The 24,213-nt window shown below is 45.2% G+C and overlaps 1 protein-coding gene across 4 annotated transcripts in view; it reads left to right on the top strand.

The window, feature by feature from the left end:
* Positions 1 to 24,213, top strand: part of meis2a (Meis homeobox 2a) — a 102,092-nt gene that overhangs the window by 4,576 nt on the left and 73,303 nt on the right. For all 4 annotated transcript variants that reach the window (XM_039009693.1, XM_039009694.1, XM_039009695.1 and 1 more), the window contains exon 7: positions 8,368 to 8,482. In XM_039009693.1, the coding sequence (XP_038865621.1) occupies positions 8,368 to 8,482 (115 nt within the window). The remainder of the gene's footprint in view (positions 1 to 8,367; positions 8,483 to 24,213) is intronic.

Genomic DNA, 24,213 nt, shown 5'->3' with positions numbered 1-24,213 from the left:
TCAAAAGTCATTTGTGATACAATGCAGTGAGTTATTGTTTTAGTCTTTTGATTAGGGGCATTCATGTGTGTATAATTACTGTTTGTCTCTCTCTGTGTGTGTGTGTGTGTGTGTGTGTGTGTGTGTGTGTGTGTGTGTGTGTGTGTGTGTGTGTGTGTGTGTGATAGAGAGCGTGTGTGTGACAGAAGGCGAGAGTGTGTGCATGTGTGTTATGTTTTTTTTGGGGGGGGGGGGTATGGATTGTTTTTTGGGGGGGGGGGGGGGGGGGGGGGTGGTATGGATTGTTTTTTGGGGGATATGGATTGTTGGACATTGAATGTGAAAGCGATTAAATGTTGCTCAGAATTACAATAGAATAGCACGTTTTTGGAGTGGACTAATGATAAAGAAAGCAAGGGCATAATTTCGAGAGACAGTGTAAGAGACTATAATGATTTGGGGCGTGCGTAAAAAAGCTTTCGGGTTTTGCCGCAGAAAGGGCGAAAGTGATATTCAGTATGGGCTACCATCAATGTCAAGTTCATAATGTGGTATTAGGCCTACCTCACGGCTTGGCAGTGCAGTAATGGCGTTACTTGCTGTTGCTGTTAATGTGTTTAATTGTTTCTTATTGATCGCCCTGTGGTTCTGCTCTGCAGTTGCTCTCTCTCTCCTCTGCACCCCCATTTTATGGCCTTGAGGCTCCATAATAATGAATTCAATTACATATACCTGAAGTACAGTGCCTTTAAATTTCAAGATTTATCCCGTGCCTTAAATGCGTCTTGTTCGGTGTAAAAACGGGACGCTGCATATAATCGGTGCATTGTATAAAGGCCTAACGTTGATAATTCATTATTGATTTAATATCAGTGATCAGATCTAATATCCCTATTAAATAGGTTGTAGGGATGACGTTTTGGTGAATTCGAGGTGTGTATTTCGTGACAGAGTGACTGGTTTATATCTGAGCAGCACGAGCCCAAGCCTATTAGGAATGAAAGCAGATTGAAGTATTATTCAAAGTCACTGCGCTGCAACTGTTGGGTCTAGCTATAATAGCGGCTGATTCTCTTTGAAAAGCCGGCGCGTTGTTCAGAGTTGCGCAGTCAGAGTGCAAAGCATAAGGTGAATTAAAACACAATTAACACCCGTAGCAAAGTGGGGCCGAGCAGCGGTTAAAAGCTCAACATGGTGGAACTCCTCTCCAGAATAGGCTAAGTGTAGAAATGAGGCATTCTGTTGTTTATACTGAAGAGATTAGATAAACTAGCCTGTTTAGTTTCGTGGCAGATGGTTGATACTCAAGCCAATTTCCAATGTTCCCTCGCAATGTTTATCCCTCGCAATGTTTAGACCTAAGCAATTGTCATCGGGTCCACTTGTGAGAAATATTATTTTGATAATTAGGTAATTAAATATGCCAATAAAGAAAATCAGGACCAGCAATAAACAAACGCGAAGGTGCACGACAAGTCATTTATCTTGGGGTCGTTTACACTGACCACTTCATTAGTTGTCTTATTTAGGTTGGAGCGATTTCTTTCTTTCTTGTGGCAGCAATGATCATTTTACTACAGCTAATTGTTGGGCTCAGCCTTACTAAAGCGGAAGGAGGTTGCGTATGCGTTTCTATATCTTGTTTACTGAGCGACTATAGTGCTGAACTGTAGTGTGAATATAGGCTAATAATGTACAGATTATCTTTATTCAAATGTTTAAAAAATAAAAAAATAACATGTGCAGTATAAAATAAGATGTGCAGTGTAGCGAACACTGTAGCGTACACTGACTGTTACGTTGTTATAAACGTAATGTGCACTGTGATAGGCTGATCATATATTTATTGTTGCACTTACATGTATCGATTTTTTATTATACTTCTTGACAGTAATGTGAAATGCAGTGCAAAATATAATTGCTGATATAAAAGTAAAAACAGTATGGCTCAAACTATAGGTCTAGGGTCATGAAGAATACAGGATGCATACAACAGAAGAGGGTATATTATAGTGCCCTGTGCTTAACCAGGCCCTAAAACCCTGTAGTTAATGACTATGTCCCCCACATCATGCTCACTCATTTCCATATCATATTTTGGTAGTTTGAGTTGTATATGCCTCAAATACGATGAGGAATGTAATGAGTGAACACAATATTGAAATCTGTGTATAGCAACACGTGTGTGTAGGCCTACTGTTGGGTTTCTGAGTTGCAGCTACACTTGTTTTGTTTTATTTATTTTATTATTTATTTTGCCTCTGTTTTATTATTCATTTCTAACCTAGTTGGAGAGGGGAAGGCAATTTGATAGTTAGATATGCTAATTTATTTAGTTAGAATCTCTCACGTCCATTTTTCTTTGCTTTGATATGCATTTTTAATATATAGCCCAGGGCTACATCTCATTTGGTGAAAGTTGGGCTTGCTGGAGATGATGAGGCTCTTCACCACGGAGACAGCCCGTTGAGCTTGTTTTTCCCCCTCTCCCTTTCCCTCTCTCTCTAACAAGGTATCATGGTCTGACTTCAGTATTCAACGTTTGTTCAGGGGATAAACGTACAATTTTGACAGTTAAGTTTAGGCAATAATTCTGACTGGTTAAGGTAAGGGTTAATGTTTGGGATAGGGTTAAGGTAAGAGTTAAGGTTTGGGATTGAACCCGCGATCCTCGGAGCCAGAGCACGCAAGCCTACTAGATGGTAATAGGTGCTCACGTTGCCCCTAGTGGACGGTATTGAAGGCATCTCCCAACGTCCTGGGGACCAGGACAAACGTCAAATACTGAAGTCGATCTGATGTGACCTGGCTGCTCTCCCTCTCTAACCCCCTCAATTCTCTACCTGACAGTAGACCCTAATAAGTGCTCTGTTATTTACACTTCAACGCTGTATTGTCAGAGCTGATTGGATTATACCATTGTCAGAGGGGGGCTTTATGGCACTGTTGATTTCTTACGTTGGATTTCTATGACTATTGCTGTACTCGCATGTCTTTTAATTAATGAAATTACATTTCTGCCTTCTCTGTGCTACATCCAATTAAGGCGCCAAATAGTCTAGAATGAATGGTTGCTGAATATGATCTGTTCTAATGAATTTGTTCTTTGTGCCTCCTCGTGTCTATTGTACAGCCTTTTTCCACCAAGCTGTACATATTGGCCAAGATTTGAATTATCCTCCAACACATGCACATGCTATTGACATCATTTTTACGACTTGTGCATAGTTTGTTATGAAGAAATATTGTGGCATTTGAGTTTTCTGCCACTCTCGGTTTTTCACTCAACGCTTGAGGGCTGTTGGTTATAGTTCCCACAAAGGTTATGCAGGTTATCCTAGCACTGCACGGCCAGAGAGAAAACACCAGTGTTTACATTTGGTTCTCTGGTAAAGGCTTGGGCCGTAAAAACCCATTGATCCGATGGAATGATGATGACAAGGATTCAAACCAATAATATGACATCTTGTACAACGTACAATGCCGTTTGTTGTTATCATGTAATATATGTCCTGTTTCTTTATGTTCCTATGCTTAGCACTACACGCTCCTTGCTCCATAATCATACACTCTACCTCCCTGTGTTGGCCCACGTCTAGCCTCCGGGGCTTCCGGTGCTGTTGAACCATGGAATTTCTCCATTTTGGAAGATGTTCTAATTTAAGTAGCACTAGCTCTCGCCGACCGAACTGTCTCTGTTTGGATCCCCCATCAAAATAATATGTAGTTGAGTGGCCTGACTGCACTGTTCCAGACAATTGTTTTGTGATGGTAGAATGTCTGGGCCTACATTTCCTATTTGATTAGTGTTCAGATGCAGGGGCCTGTTGGCAGGCATCTCTAATCAATATGGGTAGTAGGGAGAGAAATACACACAATCCCTACTCACCCGTCCCTCCCTCCTAGCTCCATGCAATGGACGCCGATGCAACTTACAACTGAGCTGAAAAAACGGTTCTAAAGCTGTAGTCCTATTTAGCTGTCAGATGATTTGCATTTTACACCTATTGCCCCATGCATATTCATAATGACTACTGCCCAGGGGTGTGTATTCGCAATACCTTTTCTTGTTGTTTTGTCATTTGAAATATTTGAGTTGTATTCTAAGATGTTGTTATCCGTGGTCTAGATGTCTTTTTGAATCGATCAGTTGTCAGATTGATGAGTAATGTTCTCATGTTTGTATGAGTCGATGTCGTTAATCACATAGCATTCAATGGAGTGGAATCACGTTCTTATCTGTGCATTCTGAGAGAATGATTGCACATGTAATGTGCCATTCAGTGGAATGAGACTTCTTTCGTAAATTCCCCACCATACACTCTGGCAGTCTCCCGGGCCTCTCTTAAAACACACAACAGTGAATTATTAGATACTTAATTAATGTTTCCTTTCTATTCTCAGAGGATAAATGTAGGTGTTGTAAAATGCTCAGTTGTTCAGCAGAAGAGTACCTTCACGTTTAACATCTTTCTTTGGCGTGTCTCTATAATTACGTGTAAAAATCGTCAAAAATGGCCGAGGACTTTAACTGCTTATGAGGGGTGGCAAGATGCGTCTTGAAATGTCAGCCGGCTATGATTAATGAATCTGTATGTTTCTAGTGTGTCAGCAATATGGGACATGTTCAGCACAGGAGCGTCCCAGGCCGAGCCGTTGAAGGCAGTGTTGTTAGAGACTACACTATACACCAGTGTAGTCCCCTGAAGCACTCTGCATTCTTTTCTTTTTCAGACCCCCTCCCCCTAGGTATCTTGGGGATTTGAACAAAATTCAATGACAGTGCTAAATCAATTTTATTTGAAATTCCAAGGGGAAAAAAGCCGGTGAAATTGCTGCGATGGGCATGGCAGACGTGTGTACATGAGAAAAGGAGGAGAACAGGAGCGGAGGAGTGAGTTGTTCTCCTGTGGCCCTGATGCACTACAAGCCTCTCCCCCATATTGTCTCCTGCTTTTATATTAATTACAACATGCATTATCAGCTATGAGACGCTAACCCCAGCAAATAGAAAAGTCAGCCCTGGGAGACCAGGCTTGCCTTGTATCTTATTTTCCATCTAGTCTATCTATTGTGCTGCCTGCCTGCCTGTCTGTCGGCCTGTCTGTCTGTCTGTCTGTCTGCCTGTCTGCCTGCGCTGCGTGTTGTGTTTGCTCGTTGCTGCTCTCGTCTCTCCTCCTGGTAACAGTGCTCTTTAACACAATTAGAGAGAGCATGGAGTGAACCATGTTTTGACTCGTAATTATGCCAAGCTACAGGGAGTAGTCACATGACGTGGTGCTGCAGGCCTTTATTCTCTTCTTCTTCTTCTGTTTTTGAGGCGCTCTTGGTTTTTAGATTGATGAAGGAAGACCCTTTTGGGTGACGTAGTTTTTTTTTTCTCCAGGTTGTTTGAAGTTTAATGGACTCAAACACCCTTCCTAGCTCAGAAAGGTTAACCTTGTTGAGTGTGGAAAGTTAATGCCGGTGTTGTGATATTTCTTGTCATGTTGTGCGAGAGCGGTTATTGAAGAGAGGTGAGCGACAGATATGCACACTGAGGCGTCTGTTTAACCAAATGAAAACATCAGCATATGTTTGGCCCTACAAAATAATCCTACCGTTGTCTGGTCTGTGCTTATGTTACAGTGACCAACTAGGCTTAGTTTAGTCCAGGCCTAGATCCCTGGCCAAGCTTCCATTTACTGTACTTCTGGCTAGCAATTCACTGCCAAATATCACTCCCTTTAACACCATTAGCTAAGGTGTCTCTGATTTTAATTTAGTACCCGAGCCATTAAAAATGACACATTACTGTGCAATGATAGCTAAATTAAGTCCTATGGATTCAGCCGTTACATTAAATCCATTTGGTTCCCTGGCATAGCTGGCCGTCAGATCAGAAGCTGTCCTGACTGGCTGCAGTGGATGTGACGAGAGAAAGAGAAAGATAGAGAGCGAGAGAGGGAGTTAGTTAGCGTACTGTAATGTATAGTAGCTTTCTAGGCCAGTCTGGCCGGCAATGGGTGTTTCAGTGTCAGGAAGTGGAACCCAGTCATTTTCTTCCCTTAGAACAACAAGAGGCCATTTGGAGTCTGGCTCTGGCTAAATACATCATACACTGCCTGGGATTCTTGACGCCTTTTTCCCTCTCTCTCTCTTGTTCACTTACATTTTTTTATGACATTTGCTCGTGAGACTTAATTGAAGAGTTATGAGATGTCTAACATTAGTGATGTTACTCTCTATGTAAAAAATATACCGATACTTGTAAACGAAGGCTCTTCGACGCATCAAAGCCCATCTCAGCCTCTGTATCTGATCAATAGCCCAGGTAAGCAGTAGATCCCAATCATCCGTCCCTCTTAATTAAGTAGGGACGTTCTTCTTTTCCACTCCCTTGTTCAGAAGGGCTAAAACCCACGGGGGGCTATTGTTCGGTCCGGCCTGCCTTATTCCCCCCCACCTCCTCTCCTCTTCTGGGTAATTCTCCCAGTTCTTTATCTGATTGCCATCCGGTGAACAGCTGACGCTGAGAGGGGTTGTAGTGGAGCGCTGTGGCTGGGGCTGAAGGGCCTGTGTCTGTCTGCTGTTTGCTGCCCCGCTCTGAGCTGTTTGAGAACACAGCCTTCCTCCCTGAAAACGTACCAGATAAAAGGAGGGCTGCTGAGCTGAGGCACAGCTGGACCAGGAGCAGCAACACATAAGGACCAGGCACCCAAGGGAACCAGCGAGCCAGTCAGCGAACTGCTCTGTGCTGCTGTCTCATAGCCTCTCCTCGTGCACTCCTCTCCAGGCCCTCTCCTGTCTGTCCTCTCCCAGAACAGCTCACTCAAACCGGGACAGCCTCACTAGCAGGCGAAAGTTCAGCGCGAACGCTACCGATCTGAGGCAGAATGGCAAAAAACGGGCTCTTTTGAAATATTTCTGTGCCGTGTATTCCCCCCCCACTTTTCATATATGTATGTGTGTTTGTGTGTTTGAGAGTGAAAAAAGCAAGCGGGGAGAAGTGGGCTGAGGTTTGTGGGAAGCCTTGGTGCAGGCCTGTGTTTGTTTGGCTTGGGCTCCTTTCAAGGGGCTGCTTTTCCAGGCCCCCAGACAACGTTGGGCCAACATTCGCCAACATTTTGTCATCGTGTTCAGGTGATGAGTTATATTTGAATAGGCTATCCTGTGTGTTTGTGTGGGTGTGTGTGTGTGACTCATGTGTCTGTTTGTGCTGTGTGTGTACAGGGGTGTCTCACATTCTGTCTCTCTGTGGTGTGAATGGCAGAGGAAATTCCCCCTCTAGCCTGCCTTCGTGTGGCACTGATAAAGCCTTTCCTGTACAGTACTGTAGAATTCCTGTTTCCCGGTCCGGACCTGTAGGGACCTGGGAAAGACCAGGAGAGAGAGGAAGGAGAGAGAGGAAGGAGAGAGAGGAAGGAGAGAGAGGAAGGAAAAACTCTACTTATGAGCGCTATATTTTTCTGTAAAAACTATTACTGCACCAGTATTTGAGCCAGTTTGCTCTGTAGGAGTGCTCTGTACTTTCTCTGAATGTGTGGGTGTGTGTGTCTCTCTCTGTGTGTAGGGGCATGTGTGTGTGTGCATTTTTGGCAGATTAGAGGGAGAATCACTGTCATATCTTATTTTCATTTCTGACAGTGCTAATGATGAATAGCTCTTGTGGTGTATTTAGGCTTCTTACCTCGATATTTCTCACTTGACACGGAAGTCTCAATTGGTTACGGTATAAACTAACTCCACGGGGCCCGGCCATATGTGTTTAGACAATCAGCGAGCGCCCTGACTGCAACGTTCAAAATCAGACGGCACATTAACCGTCGTCGCTGTGTTGTGTGCTCTTATGTATTAATGAAACTGTTTGATTGCAGAGTTGAGACTTTAGTGCCAGACGGTTTAATGCGCTAGGCTTTTTTCTTTCGGCTTTTGATTGTAGTGGCATTGTTGATTGTGTGCGAGGAGCAAAATGAGTAGAACTCTTTGCTTGCCCAGGAAATGTAAGCAGTCCAAGAGATCCTCACTGCACTGTAGACTCTTACAGATGTCACTCTCATGTTTCCAACATACTCATGTGGTCTCCCTTTCTCTCTCTCTCTCTCTCTCGCTCTCTCTCTCTCGCTCTCTCTCTCTCTCTCTCTCTCTCTCTCTCTCTCTCTCTCGCTCTCTCTCTCGCTCTCTCTCTCTCTCTCTCTCGCTCTCTCGCTCTCTCTCTCTCTCTCTCTCTCTCTCTCTCTCTCTCTCTCTCTCTCTCTCTCTCTCTCTCTCTCTCTCTCTCTCTCTCCACGTTCTCCACGCTCTCCACGCTCTCCACTCCTGGTTTGCGGTTTGGATGGGGAATGCGGACGGATGGTTGGATCCTTCTCTCTTTCTCTCTCTCTCTCTCTTTTTGTAAAACCCATGCAGAACCCAGCTTCCTGGAGAGACCACGATGACGCCACCTCCACACACTCGGCCGGCACGCCAGGGCCCTCCAGCGGGGGCCACGCTTCACAGAGCGGCGACAACAGCAGCGAACTAGGTGAGCCAGCACACACACACCCACACACATAGAGGCATGCACATGCACACACACTCATACAAGCACACATGCAACATAATATTTTAAAGACTTGCCAACACACTACTTTTGGAGACGATCAAATTTACAATTACTGCTCATTAGAAAGGGTGTTAAAGTGTTAATATTCTCTCACTTACACACACACACACACACACACACACACACACACACACACACACACACACACACACACACACACACACACACACACACACACACACACACACACACACACACACACACCTTATTAACTGCTGTAGACTGTAGCTATTTAGAGGTAGAGTTGAACAGAGTGCTAAGAAAGCTGGTGGTTAATAGGATATTTCTGCCAGTTCTCACTAGCATTGAAAACATATTAACTTTGCTAGCTCTACAATCCCAATTATAGCTCAGAACGGCTTGTGCTTTTTATAGTCTGGACTGCCAGCCTGCCTATCATAATGCCTACATTCTATTACAGTTATAATTTTTATGTTTTTATTTCACCTTTATTTAACCAGGTAGGCCAGTTGAGAACAAGTTCTCATTTACAACTGCAACCTGGCCAAGATAAAGCAAAGCAGTGCGACACATACAACAACACAGAGTTACACATGGAATAAACAAACATACAGTCAATAACACAATTGAAAAAGTCTATATACAGTGTGTGCAAATGAGGTAGGATAAGGGAGGAAAGGCAATAAATAGGCCATAGTGGCGAAATAATTACAATTTAGTAATTAAACACTGGAGTGATAGATGTGCAGAAGATGAATGTGCAAGTAGAGATACTGGCGTACAAAGGAGAAAAAAATATATATAACAGTATGGGGATGAGGTAGTTGGATGGGCTATTTACAGATGGGCTATGTACAGGTGCAGTGATCTGTGAGCTGCTCTGACAGCTGGTACTTAAAGTTAGTGAGGGAGATATGAGTCTCCAGCTTAAGTGATTTTTGCAATTCGTTCCAGTCATTGGCAGCAGAGAACTGGAAGGAAAGGTGGCCAAAGGAGGAATTGGCTTTGGGGGTGACCAGTGAAATATACCTGCTGGAGCGCGTGCTATGGGTGGGTGCTGCTGTGGTGACCAGTGAGCTGAGATAAGGCGGGGCTTTACCTAGCAAAGACTTATAGATGACTTGGAGCCAGTGGGTTTGGCGACGAATATGAAGCGAGGGCCAGCCAATAATGCAAGTCATGTCTGTGAGTCTGCATTTTGGATAGTTAAACTGTTTAGATCTTCTTGTATTCACATTTGTTGAAATATTGAAACACAGGCATCAACACAATGCATCAACACCAAAACAGAACAAATTGAAGTGATCCAACTCTGTTATCTTACTAGTGTCTTTGCTAAGACAACAGTGTTGATTAGCCACTAGCCTTTCCTTTCTTGTACTGCCCTTGTTTTCAGTGTTCTCTGTTGCAGTCAGATCTCCTTTCACTGGGGGCAGTGTGTGTGTGTATGTGTGCACGAGTGTGTGTTATTGTTTGTGTCAATTTCCATTCGGGGTTTACATGGCGTTTCATCACACCACACACACACTCTTCTCGCTCTCACAGTCTGTCTCCACAAGACGCCAAACGCTTGTCATGTCCAATCACGGCTATCGTTTTGCCAATAGGCAATAAAATGTATCGATGGTGTGTGTGTTTTTGTTCTGTGGTTGCGCTGGTTTAATCATAGAGTCTGTCTGAGTCTGTGGGCCTGTTGGAGTGGCTGTGCTGCTGAGCCATTACTGACCACAGAGACACTCCTAGAGGTGGGCCTGTGGTGGTCCCGTGTCAGGACTAGTTGCATTACAGGCAGCTGTCTGGCTGAGCGGAAGGGGCTTGACGGTGACAGTAACTCCGGCTCACGAGGTGCACTGCGAATTAGCAGGGTGGAAAGTAGCTCTAAGATTTAGCTCAAAGATTTAACCCACATTTACCCCAGAAGTAAGTGTCGGTACATCTGTCAAATGACTTTTCTGTTATATTCAGGTTTATTTTATATTCATTGTTTGTCATTCCTGCAAAGCTAGTAGTAGAAGGGACTAGGCGATGCAGAAAAGAGTTTTGCACAAGGGGGAAAGGGAGAGAGCGGAGAGAGTAGGGGAGTAGAGAGCAGAGAGAGCAGAGAGAGCAGAGAGATTAGAGAGACCAGAGAGAGTAGAGAGAGCAGAGAGAGTAGGGGAGCAGAGAGAGCAGAGAGAGTAGGGGAGCAGAGAGAATAGAGAGAGCAGAGAGAGTAGAGAGAGCAGAGAGAGCAGAGAGAGTAGAGAGAGCAGAGAGAGCAGAGAGAGTAGAGAGAGCAGAGAGAGTAGGGGAGCAGAGAGAGCAGAGAGGGATTAGAGAAAGCAGAGAGAGTAGGGGAGCAGAGAGAGCAGAGAGTAGAGAGAGCAGAGAGAGTAGGGGAGCAGAGAGAGTAGAGAGAGTAGAGAGAGCAGAGAGAGCAGAGAGAGTAGGGGAGCAGAGAGAGCAGAGAGAGTAGGGGAGCAGAGAGAGCAGAGAGAGTAGAGAGAGAGCAGAGAGAGTAGGGGAGCAGAGAGAGCAGCGAGAGCAGAGAGAGTAGAGAGAGTACAGAGACTAGAGAGAGCAGAGAGAGAGCAGAGAGAGTAGAGAGAGCAGAGAGAGTAGAGAGAGCAGAGAGAGAGCAGAGAGAGAGCAGAGACTAGAGAGAGCAGAGAGAGAGCAGAGAGAGTAGAGAGAGCAGAGAGAGCAGAGAGAGTACAGAGAGCAGAGAGAGTAGAGAGAGTACAGAGACTAGAGAGAGCAGAGAGAGAGCAGAGAGAGTACAGAGACTAGAGAGAGCAGAGAGAGTACAGAGACTAGAGAGAGCAGAGAGAGTACAGAGAGCAGAGAGAGCAGAGAGAGTAGAGGGAGTACAGAGACTAGAGAGAGCAGAGAGAGAGCAGAGAGAGAGCAGAGAGAGAGCAGAGAGAGTAGAGAGAACAGGGGAGTAGAGAAATGCACTGCCTATTGATTATTTTACACACATAAGTACAAGTGACCTGTAATCCACAGAGCACTTATCGACTCCTCTCCACCGGATCCAGTAACAGCTGATCAATATAGGCAAAGACAGTTACCGTACGACGCGGAGCACTAGGCCGAGGAGGACCCAGTAGGACCTGGGCCTCCCTGCCCAAGACCAAAAGAGCCTAAATACTGTACACAGCTCCAGCTCAAAGCCCTGGGTTAAAAAGCCCTTCAGACACAAGGAAAAGATGGAGGAGAGGGATAGAGCAAAATAAAGAGAAAGAGAAATGTGGAGAAAAAAAGAGAGTTGGGAAAATGAGGAGAGAGGAAATCAAGACAGAGAGAAAAAAAGAGTGTGAATGAGAAAAAAGAAGAGAGAAAGGAGAGAGAGAGGGGGCCGCTGATTTAATGGTCTAATGAGGCCGTTCTCCAGCCAGTTGTTTTGTGTGAGGCGCGCTCTGACCTTTCGCTCCGCTCAGGAGCCCAGCCGCCTCATTTTTCACATTCTTGCAATTACGTTAACGCTTGAAGCTCTCCCTGACTCCCGACTCTGACCCTTCCACTCTGACAGAGTCCCCTCTCCTATCCACTCCACTTCACGCATGGACAGGCTTCCCATCTCAACCATATTTCCACATTAGAAAAATACACTCCTTAGTCGGAACACTTAAGCCCACAGTGAAAGAGCTAAATGTGTGCCTTACTTGGTTAATGAGGTATTTAACAGGTTAGCCTCTGTTAAAAGGGGTGGAGGTTAGTTGAGCTAGAAAGAATGAGGGGAGGGAGAGGGGAATAAGGAGAGAAAGAGAGAGAGAGTCAGAGAGGCGGAAGGAAAGACAAGAGCTCCAGTTCAAGCCTTTGGGTTCTGTGAGAAAAACAACAACAAACAGAATCAACCTTTTTCTGCAAACACTTTTAAAAGGTGTGTGGGGCTTAAAAATCCCTTCTTTTAAAGGAGAAGTCTTAAGGACACCCTTTTGGGTCTTGTGCTTCCCAGCGTGTGTTTGAAATGTTCCTGATTATATAAGATGTACACAGGGGGTCTCTGACCATGGCTGAGGGGATGCGTTGGCGAGTGTGAATTCCCCTCTTGTTTCCCTCCTCATGTTAATGAAGACATCACTTTGACAGTTTAGAGATCCTGGTAGATGTACATTACAGTATACACCTCACATACCTCTCCCTCCTTACAGAGAGAGAAAGAGTGTGTGTGTGTGTGTGTGTGTGTGTGTGTGTGTGTGTGTGTGTGTGTGTGTGTGTGTGTGTGTGTGTGTGTGTGTGTGTGTGTGTGTGTGTGTGTGTGTGTGTGTGTGTGTGTGTGTGTGTGGATACAGGCCTCGAGATGGTCGCTGTGAGCAAAATGTACATTTGTAACCTCCGGCTTGTATCTCGGCACTGAGCAGTACTCTGAACCCCCTGCCAGAAAACTATTTAACCAGTGAGAAAATATGTGTAGCCCCTCTTACGGAATAATTTACTGTGAAGCAGTAAAGCAAGGTGAAGCATGCTCATAGCTGTCAGTAGAGATTGCCAGTTAAGGTTTTGACACATTGTAAAGAGGGTTTGGGTACAGCACACAGGCCTGCTAACCCCCAACCCCCTCTGCCTCATCCTTCTCCACCTCATTCCCTCACACACTTCAAAAAAACGGAATTTATTTCCAAAAAAAACACAAATATCTATTATTACCTTCAGACTTTCTGACTGTGAGCAGGACTTCCTGTGTTCTAGCTTAAGAAACAGCACTGGTACATGGGAGAAGTTTCAATAGTTTTCCTTAAGAGATTGCAGCTCATTGCTCTCCACCATCAGACTATCAGCGTTGGCTCGGTTTACGGTTCTTTGGATTAGCAGCTGTTTTGATTTCTTCTGAGCTTATCTTGAGATATCAGAAACATCCTCACTACTGATACAACTTCAAGGTAGGGAAACTTTCTCTCATTCTCTCTCTTTCTGTCTTTCTCTCTCCCTCTCTCTCTTTAGACCGCTCCTGTAATTATTAGCTATGCATGAAAAGCAAATCCATTTTGACATCTTGAGTGGTGAGTAAAATGCCTCTCCACACTATTCCCCCCTTTTACTATCAAAAGGCCCAGCAGAAAAAAAGATAAAACGTTTTGTACATTTTCTCAGCAATTGAACAATCCCCCATGTTCTGCAGAAACACAAACTCCCCAGAGAGGTGCAGGGAGAGAAAGAGAGAGAGAGGTTGAGGGAGAGAGAGAGAGGTTGAGGGAGAGAAAGTGAGAGAGAGGTTGAGGGAGAGAGAGAGAGGTTGAGTGAGAGAAAGAGAGAGAGAGGTTGAGGGAGAGAAAGTGAGAGAGAGGTTGAGGGAGAGAAAGTGAGAGAGAGGTTGAGGGAGAGAGAGAGAGAGAGAGGTTGAGGGAGAGAAAGTGAGAGAGAGGTTGAGGGAGAGAGAGAGAGGTTGAGGGAGAGAAAGAGCGAGAGGTTGAGGGAGAGAGAGAGAGATTGAGGGAGAGAGAGAGAGGTTGAGGGAGAGAAAGTGAGAGAGAGGTTGAGGGAGAGAGAGAGAGAGGTTGAGGGAGAGAAAGAGAGAGGTTGAGGGAGAGAAAGTGAGAGAGAGGTTGAGGGAGAGAGAGAGAGAGAGAGGTTGAGGGAGAGAAAGTGAGAGAGAGGTTGAGGGAGAGAGAGAGACGTTGAGGGAGAGAAAGAGAGAGAGAGAGAGGGAGGTTGAGGGAGAGAAAGAGAGAGAGAGAGAGGTTGAGGGAGAGAAAGAGAGAGAGAGAGGTTGAGGGAGAGAGAGGTTGAGGGAGAGAGAGAGAGAGGTTGAGGGAGAGAAAGAGAGAGAGAGAGAGGGGTTGAGGGAGAGAAAGAGAGAGAGAGGGGTTGAGGGAGAGAAAGAGAGAGTGGTAAAGGCTCGGCGGGAGTGTGCTAGCCTTGGTGGTGGTGTGGTGTGTGTGTTTCCAGTGTCTGTTGGAGTGTGTGCAGCTCACCCACCCCTGGCCAGGGGCCCCTCTAGGCAGGGTCATTGTGGTTGAGCTCACTAGAGGGGGATCATTCCTGGTGGGGACAGGACTCCCTGGCAAAATCCAGAAAGCCCCAGCTAGCACAGTGCGAACAAGGCCTGCTGAATCTGGCAGTTTCCGGACCTTTGGCTACTTCTTGTCTTTTTTCAAGGCCTTGGTACAGCTTTTCTGTGTGCTTGAACGAGCCCCCCCCCCCAAAGAAAAAGTAAGGGGAGAAAAAGATAGGAGGAGAGAAAATAATCATGAAACCACAACAGAAAGGAAGCCAGGGACTCAGCTAAAACGCAAGATGGAAGCCTTGTTGCGTTTTTGTGGCTGCTGTTCCTGCCTCAGAGTGAAATAGCTGGCTGTCTCTGGGTGCCTGTTCAAATTTAATTTAGAGTAGTAATTAAATCTGAATACTGGCCCATAAACAACAGATAAACAATAAAGCAGAGCCTGGACCTGCTGTTTCATTGCCGTCACTCCCAGCTGTTGGAGGACTGATCATTTTTACACAATGCCCCTACCTCACCACAACACACCACCACAGCAACAAGGGTGTGTGTGTGGGGGTGTGCATGTGTGTGTGTGCGTGTGCGTGTGCGTGTGCGTGTGTGTGTGTGTGTGTGTGTGTGTGTGTGTGTGTGTGTGTGTGTGTGTGTGTGTGTGTGTGTGTGTGCGTGCGTGCGCGTGCGTGTGTGTGTGTAAACACGCAGGCTATCCCTCCCTCTTCCCTCTTCTTTCAAAAGAAAACAGAGGGCAGCGAAAGAGAAGGAAAGAATAAAGAAGGATAGAGCGAAAGAGAGAGAGAGAGAGCGATAGAAAGTGGATGAAGTGAGGGCAGCCAGGGTGAGGGCAGAAGCAGCCAGGATGAAAGGTTTAGGAAGAGGAGCCTGCCCTCAGTAGATTGCTTACAAAACCACTTAAATGGCAACAATGATCGCATTAACAATAAATTAAGAGCTATCATGATGTGCCTGGTGTGCTTTCCGCCTGTGGCTTTTACTGGCATTTGTGCAATCAATCACTGTGTCCACACACCTTAGTGACACCATAGCCAAAGCAGGAGACTGACGTCAGATCAACCCAGAGCTTTCCTACACAGGCCTTGCCGTAAAATAGACTTTACAGCATGACTTTACTACATGGTATCACTTTCCTACATGTATAAGGTTAGTACATGAAGAGGTCTCCAAGGTGTTGTAACCTGTGTCACTACATGTCCAGGCCATGCTAGTCAGGTGTCTGTGGGGTTGTTGTGAAAGCATTGTCAGTGTCACTGGGTTTGTTCGGAAGGGGCAGGGCTATTGTTGAAAGCTGAGAATAGTTGCTCTGGAGGGGGAAGAAAACACAGAACAGAGGGGATACTTTCATGATCCCATTAGCATAAGAGTGACTAAATTATTCATGCCGAGTGCTTAATCTATGGGGAAAAGTATAGTTAATGCACATAGTTTTAAAATGGATCCTTCCCGCTCCCTCAGCTCCCTCCACTCTGCACTGAGGCCAGATTATTGCTGGATTCAGCATTCACAGGCATTTACGGGAACAGGGCCTCACTCTCTCTCTCACACACACAGACACACACACAGACGCACACACAGACGCACACACAGACGAACACACAGACGCACACACACACACACACACACACACACACACACACACACACACACACACACACACACACACACACACACACACACACACACACACACACACACACACACACACACACACACACACACACACACACACACTCTCACATGCGCGCTGCTTTGCTCCAAGCTGTTTCAAAGGGCTCAGCTCTCAGGCTCATCCCCCTCTGTCTTTTAGTCCCTCTTTCTCTCTTTCCCTCTCTCACCCTCGCTCACTCACTCACTCCAGCACCACAGACTATCTGGCCCTCTTCCAAAAGGTGATTAAACAGAATGATCAGCTCCCTCTCTTTCTTTCTCCAGTCCTCCCTCCCCCTTCCCCCTCTCTCACTGCGTAACATGCTCAAATCTGTGGATTAAGAAAAAAAACACACATCAAAAGAAAAAAAAAGTTGTGTTAATGCCCTCCAGTAAGTCAACCAGAGGACTTCCAGTAACGTCATTTCTCACCCCCCCCCCTCTCCTCCTCTTCCCTGCTCCCCCTCCAGTTTGCACCCCAATCCTCTCCTCTCTTCCTCTCATCCTTTCCCTTTGGTTCTCAGATGTTCCTCAGTCTCTCTCTCTCTCTCTCTCTCTCTCTCTCTGTCTCTCCCTCTCTGGCTGAGGCTAGGTCTCTCTGGTCCATAATCATGAACAGGCCGCCAGCCCAGTTCAGCCTGGCCCGCCCGGCTCTGATCAACCCGAGACTGGGTCCTCTCTCCCTCTCTTTCTCTCTCTGCAGCAGCAAAGCCAGAGTAACTGGGTCAGGCTAATGTGCAAACTAATGTTTGCTGGACATAGGGAAAAAATTACCAAAATTATTCTGACAGCAGCTGAAGAGAATGTATGTTATGCGCTATTAGGGGAAAGCTTTGGGGATACGCTTTTTCCTTTCTTTCTTTCTTTCTTTCTTTCTTTCTTTCTTTCTTTCTTTCTTTCTTTCTGTCTTCTCTTTGAGTAGATGAAGACCAGCTTCTCTGGACGTGAGTTGGGTGTAATTAAAAAACAGAGAGGAAACGATGGGGAGGAAACAGGAAAGCAATCATGATTGAACTATATGGAACATGGTGACTTTTTCTCTGTTGCACCTCATGGGCAGGAGAGAGAGAGAAATACAGTAAGACGTAAATAGAGATATAGAGTAAGTTGGAGGTAGAGCAAAGGAGAGAGAGAGAGAAATACAGTAAGAGAGAGACAGAAGGACAAATAGAGAGAGAGAGTAACAGAGAGTGAGAGGCATAACAGGAGACAAAACACAGAGAGCTTACACTCCTGGTCCCCTAGCTGATTACTCCCGTCACCGTGGTGATGTGGAACACCGTGGCGGGGCCTGATGTAATATGGCTAAAAGGGATTTGAGATTTGAGACTGCCGTGTCCATTAATGCCTCCGCTTACTCGCTGCTGCTGTATTTTTACAAGGATGACAATGCTGCTCGGCCTCTTTAAAGGGATACTGTTTTCCCAGGAATTTGTCGGTCTTGTTTTAGCGAGCAGTTCGCCCCTGAGGGGGTCATCCAAGAAGTCACCCTTAAGAGGTGATAATAATCCAATTGCTCTAGTCTCCACCAGATTGGCTTTCCACCCACAGCCTGGTGCTCTCTCTCTCTCTCTCTCTATATATATATATATATCTCTATGTCTCTCTCTCTATGTCTCTCTCTCTCTCTCTCTCTCTCTCTCTCTCTCTATGTCTCTTTATGTCTCTCTCTCTCTCTCTCTCTCTCTCTGTCTCTCTCTCTCTCTCTCTCTATGTCTCTTTATGTCTCTCTATGTCTCTCTCTCTCTCTCTCTCTCTCTCTCTATGTCTCTTTATGTCTCTTTATGTCTCTCTATGTCTCTCTCTCTCTCTCTCTCTCTCTCTCTATGTCTCTTTATGTCTCTCTATGTATCTCTCTCTCTCTCTCTCTCTCTCTCTCTCTCTCTCTCTCTCTCTCTCTCTCTCTCTCTCTCTCTCTGTCTTTGTGTCTCTGTGCACAATGTACATATTGCCAAAGCTTATTTTGGATATTTACAATATACAAATAAAAATGAGAATCAAAATTGTCAACGGGACAATCTCTCTCTCTCTATGTCTTTCTATGTCTCTCTCGCTCTCGCTCTCTCTCTCTCTCTCTCTCTCTCTGTCTTTGTGTCTCTGTCTCCTCTGTGTGTGTGTTTACACGTGAGTGAGGTGGAAAGAGAGAGAGTCCCAGAGACAGTCAGGTGCCATAGGCAGCACCAGGCTATGTCTGGCCTGACCCCGGTCCCCATTCTAGCTGAGAGAGAGGTTAGGGAGGCCACGTCTGTCAAAGGCAAACCTGCGGGGGGACTCCGGTGCCCTGCGTAGCTGCTCAGCCAGCCCTGTTTAAGGTGTGCTTATTTGGGATTTATCCCTGACTCCCAGGGTCTCCTCCCTCGCTCCCTTCTTTGTGTTTGACCAATGGGCCTTGCTCTCTTTTACTTTCTCCTTTCTTCTGTCTCCCTTGGCTCTCTAATCCCACCCCCACCCCGTCTCCTAACCCCACCTCAGAGCTAGAGTCCCACTCAAAACAAAAAAGCATAGTTGAGGGTAAGTGTATTGCTAGCTAGCATGTTAGCTATAGCACGCTAGCTGTGTGCTGTGGTCTAGTCTAGTGTAAGGGTGGGTGTACCCTGAGTATTTAGAGCTGAGCAGAGCAGCTATACCCTACAGGTAGTAGCTGTAACTACGCAGCCTGCTGCCAAGAGAGTGGGAGGACGATAAAGAGATGATTCGGTTACGATCTGAGTTCTTCTCCCGATTTTACACGCACACATCTTTTACGTTTATGCAAATCTTTGGAGGGCATTATAGGAGATAAGCTCATTTTCTAGTCTGATTCCCACTCTGCTACATGCTTTAATGAGTCTTCTAGCAAAAGGGTGCTTGTTTTAGGGTAGAATGGAAGTCCCCATGGTAGTCTACTTACTACACATAGTCAGTGTGTCTTTACCACACTTGATCACTTTTGTTCCTCTATTTTAAGGGACAGGGGGCAGACTGAGGGAGAGATCTGACAGTGCTTTAGTGCCAATAGCTCTGTTTATTGGAAGCCAGCGTCGAATCATGTTTTATTACCCCAAGGAGGTATTAGGAGTATTAGTCAGCAAGGATAATTTCTTATTTACATGCCCCAAGCAGTGAGCAAGCAGCACTCTTGAGGAAGAGAGGGGATAAATGCGCAACAAAACAAATCAACATGCCAAACAAGATGCAACCGTCTTGGCTGGCTTCAGGGCTCAGGGTGAGAAAACCTTCATTATGCATCTACCATAATTCATTTAGAAGGTTATCAATTTCAGAATACAGGGGAGATGTTTGTAAGGGGGTGAGGAAAAATATCATATCAAAAGAGAGAGATAAAAAAAGAAACAAGCTATAAAAGGAGAGGGAGGTCTGCGCCTGTATTTTTAAGTGCTGTTCCAATTACACACTTTTCCATGTTCTGAGGCGGAACATGCATGTTAAATGCTGCCATATTTTTCCTTCTTTCCAGTGTCTTGCCCGACCCCCTTGAAATGCAGAAGCTTGATTTTGCTTTAATGAAAGCCGTTTGGTTTGGGAATTTACTTCTCTCTGCCATTTTGTTGTGATTGAGGCTACCCAGCGATGCTCTACTTTAAATATTGTCTTTCTCCTATTTTATGGTTGCTTTTTGTTAGTCTTCTGCCCTGCCTAGTCAAGGGTGTGTGTGTGTGTGTGTGTGTGTGTGTGTGTGTGTGTGTGTGTGTGTGTGTGTGTGTGTGTGTGTGTGTGTGTGTGTGTGTGTGTGTGTGTGTGTGTGTGTGTGTACACAGTTGCTGTGTAGTATTTGCATGTTTTTGTCTTTCTCCACTGGCAACGATGCTTTTGAGAAAAAACTAAACGTTTTTTTAAAGCATCTTTCCGTTCGCCATCAGGCAACGATGACTAAGGCCCCATTAGAACAATTGGAGGAAGCTAAGGAAGAAGGGAGGGTTTAAAAGAATGAAAGAAAGAAGGAAACATTGCTATCTTGCGATAGCCAGTACTTTCTTTAAATTTTCTAAAAACAAAAACCCGCACCATGGAAAACACTTTGTTAAAAAAAAAAAAAAAAGAATACAAATTGAGAGAAGAAAATCACATTTCAAATATTTCCTAAGTGAGGAGGAAAAGCGGCATTGTTTGGAACGAATGCTTACTCCCTGGGATGCAGTCCTTAGACAACTGTCTGCAGTAGACATCTGTGAAGCCTGACCTTATGACCCCGGAAAGAATGCTCTTAAGGTGGGGGGAACTACCCCTGCCTTTACCCCTAAATGGCCCGAAGAACAGCCCATCCAGCACCACTGGAGAACAAACTCCACAACTATTAAAAACATACCAACACACAAAAACAAACGAGAAGTGTAACAACAACAAAAAAGAACAGAGATAGAGAGATGAAAATAAGACTGAAGGGGCCCAAGCATGGGCCAAGGAGGAGAGAAAGAGAGAGAGCAGAGCGTAGGACTTGGTCTGGATTCTGCCCCACAGGCCTCGCTGCCTGTTCCTCCTCTGGCCCCCCATGAGATCGTTTTCATCCTTTATAAGTCAAAAGGAAGCCCAGTTGAAAATGAAAGGTTACGCAAGCCAACCAGCATCGAGGCCCTTGGTACAAAGACAGAAAGAGAGAGCGAGAGAGAGAGAGAGGAGAGAAGCCCTCTGCTGCAAGGGTCCTGCTGCTATTCAAAGCACCTGACATTGTGTGGGCGCCCATCCAGGGTCCATTGTTGGGAAGAAATTAGTCGTGCTCTCCTTGGCTCCATTTGGCTCCTGAGGCATGCGGCCCTCAGACCTCCTTGTTGTTTTCACCACCACAGATACGTGCTTGGATGGATGCGTGGCCCCGGCTACCATCACCACTGGCTGGGGGCTTTTGCCCTTTTCTCCTTCTCTCTTTTTCTGTGTCCCACATTCACTCTCTTCTTCACTTCTCTTTCTCACATCTCTCAGCATTTGGAAGTTCAATCCTAATTCACCCTTATCCAGCTTGGACCGAGCTATTCCTATTTCTCCAGATTTCTCTTTTTCTTCCTCCCTCCCACACTCCTACTCTCTCTCTCTTTCTCTCTCCCTTCCTTTCTCTCTCTCAAGTGCTGTATATGCTTATTGTTTCAGGAGGGGAGCACCCTCATTACCCATGGTTACATTTTAAGGGCCTTTCTCTTTGATTTTGGCCTCCTGGGGTGTGAGCGCTGGGATGGTGATGAGCTGTGGGCTGCCCCTGCTCCAAGGGCTCCCCAGCCGGTGTCTCAGTGAGTGGGCTTGGGGGTACTGTCGGGCAGGTACTGCACCACGGCTGCTCCTGCTACAGAAACACTCAGTGTTGCTACCACTGGTGGAGGGGGTGGATGCGAGTGGAAAATTGAAAAGTCAATAATGAAGCCCTGAAAAACAGAAGAGTAGAAACAAAGGGAGACGGCATCCAGCCTTCAGAAAGCTGAGAGGCATGGAGCACAGTTAATTAATAGCATCAGAGGAGAATTGTTCTTTGGGGGGTTCTCCACAGAGCTGGAACTTTAAGGCTGCATATTAACTTGCAGGGCATGGCAATTACAAACTCAAAGAGGAGTAAGGCGCATCCCGGCGATAGCTGGCTTTTTTGGGAGGTTATGTTGTTTTGTTGGCAATGGGAAATGTTGTATTATAATGTTCTGAAAATGTGTCAGAGCACCAGCAACAACAGAACTGAATTATGGTTGGTTGGACATTGTCACCTGCTACCCCCAGTTCACAACAGATTTTAGACAGCTTGTTTCAGCCACCTAATTAGAAATAAAAAAATGTGCCAGGAATGCGATGGAATACTCATTTGGGCAGGTCAATGAAACAGAGTGGCAGTAATTTCAACCCTGGGCCTTAAAACTCTCACCTAACCTCAACTTGCCATGGCAATATCTACTGCCATCAACTGTCAAGCCCCTAAAATCTAAATTAGTGGCAGGACTGGGTTATAATGATATGACCTGCTGAATTTACCTTCAGGATCAGGGACAGTCAATAGAAGGCCCGTCAGAACCTCTCTGGCACTACCGTTAAGGAAGGGAAATAGTCTCTCTAAATGCATTAAGCACTGCGTACATCATCCAATTATATTTTCCCTCTCCGTTCATTAATCCCTCCACTATTTCACATTTTGCCTAAGCACTATGCTGTCTGAATGGGGACACTGAGAGGATTCTGGGTACACTGATGTGGGTCTCAATGAGGACTCTTTATTAACCTGTCTGGGAACGCCAACAGCCAATGAAATTGCAGGGCGCCAAATTCAATCAACAGAAATCTCATAATTCAAATTTCTCAAGCATACAAGTATTAGACACCATTTCAAAGATAAAATTCTCGTTAATCCAACCACAGTGTCCGGTTTCAAAAAGGCTTTTCGGCGAAAGCACAACATATCATTATGTTAGGTCAGCAACTAGTCACAGAAAGCATACAGCCATTTTCCAACCAAAGAGAGGAGTCACAAAAAGCAGAAATAGAGATAAAATGAATCACTAACCTTTGATATTCTTCATCAGAGGACACTCCCGGGACAACATGTTATACAATACATGTATGTTTTGTTCGATCAAGTTCATATTTATATCCAAAAACCTCAGTTTACATTTGGCTTTGCCTCCAAAACATCCCGTGAATTTGCACAGAGCCACATCAATTTACAGAAATACTCATAATAAACTTTGATAAAAGATACAAGTATTATGCACAGAATTATAGATATACTTCTCCTTAATGCAACCGCTTTGTCAGATTTAAAAAAGCTTTACGGAAAAAGCAAACCATGCAATAATCTGAGTACGGCGCTCAGAGACCAAAACAAGCCAAACATATACCCGTCATGTTGCGGAATCAACAGAAGTCAGAAATAGCATTATAAATATTCACTTACCTTTGATGATCTTCATCAGAATGCATTCCCAGGAATCCCAGTTCCACAATAATTGTTTGTTTAGTTCAATAAAGTCCATCATTCATGTCCAAATACCTCCTTGTTGTTCGCGCCTTGAGTTCACAAATCCAAATTCATGACGCGCGATCACTAGGTCCAGACGAAAAGTCAAAAAGTTCCGTTACAGTCCGTAGAAACATGTCAAACGATGTATAGAATCAATCTTTAGGATGTTTTTAATATAAATCTTCAATAATGTTCCAACCGGAGAATTCCTTTGTCTTTGAATTGCAATGGAACGCAGGTCACTCTCATGTGAACGCGCGTGGTCAGCTCATGCCACTCTGGCAGACCTCTGACTCATTCAGCTCCCATTCCCCCCTCCTTTACAGTAGAAGCATCAAACAAGGTTCTAAAGACTGTTGACATCTAGTGGAAGCCTTAGGAAGTGCAATATGACCCCATAGACACTGTATATTCGATAGGCGATGCGTTGAAAAACTACAAACCTCAGATTTCCCACTTCCTGGTTGGATTTTTCTCAGGTTTTTGCCTGCCATATGAGTTCTGTTATACTCACTGTTATACTCAGAGTGTTTTCTATCCAAATCACTAATAATATGCATATATTAGCAACTGGGCCTGAGTAGCAGGTAGTTTACTCTGGGCACGCTTTTCATCCAAACGTGAAAATGCTGCCCCCTATCCCAAAGAAGTTAAGGTTCCCACAAGGCAGGTACAGTATATAGGATCAGGTTATTTTGGCTACACTGCTGTTAGTGTGTGAACATTGTGAGGACATCGGTCGTCCTCTTGGGCTTTGTTCCATGGAAACCCCAAGGCCTGTACAACTCCTCACCTCCATAGAACCAGAACATGAAGACTCCTATGTTCTCGTATACCACCCCTCTTCTCCTTAAATTATAATGAATGTGTTGTGTGGCCCAATGAAGGACACCAGGCGCTGGTTGTTGACTTGTAAAGGAGTGAGGCATCCTGAGAAGGTGAGGGGTCCTGACAAGACACAAGTGGCTCACTCTGTTATACAGCAGAATCTGATTTCTCTGCTAGTTGGCTCCCGTGAGCACAAAATCCTGTACTGTATTTCTGTTGATTAGCTACTCACTACTCACTCACTACTCACTCACTACTCACTCACTACCCACTCACTACTCACTCACTACTCACTCACTACCCACTCACTACCCACTCACTACCCACTCACTACTCACTCACTACCCA

The sequence above is a fragment of the Salvelinus namaycush genome, chromosome 15 (assembly GCF_016432855.1).
Source record: "Salvelinus namaycush isolate Seneca chromosome 15, SaNama_1.0, whole genome shotgun sequence".
In the NCBI taxonomy this organism is placed as follows: domain Eukaryota; kingdom Metazoa; phylum Chordata; class Actinopteri; order Salmoniformes; family Salmonidae; genus Salvelinus; species Salvelinus namaycush.
This window is presented reverse-complemented; position numbering and strand designations above follow the sequence as displayed.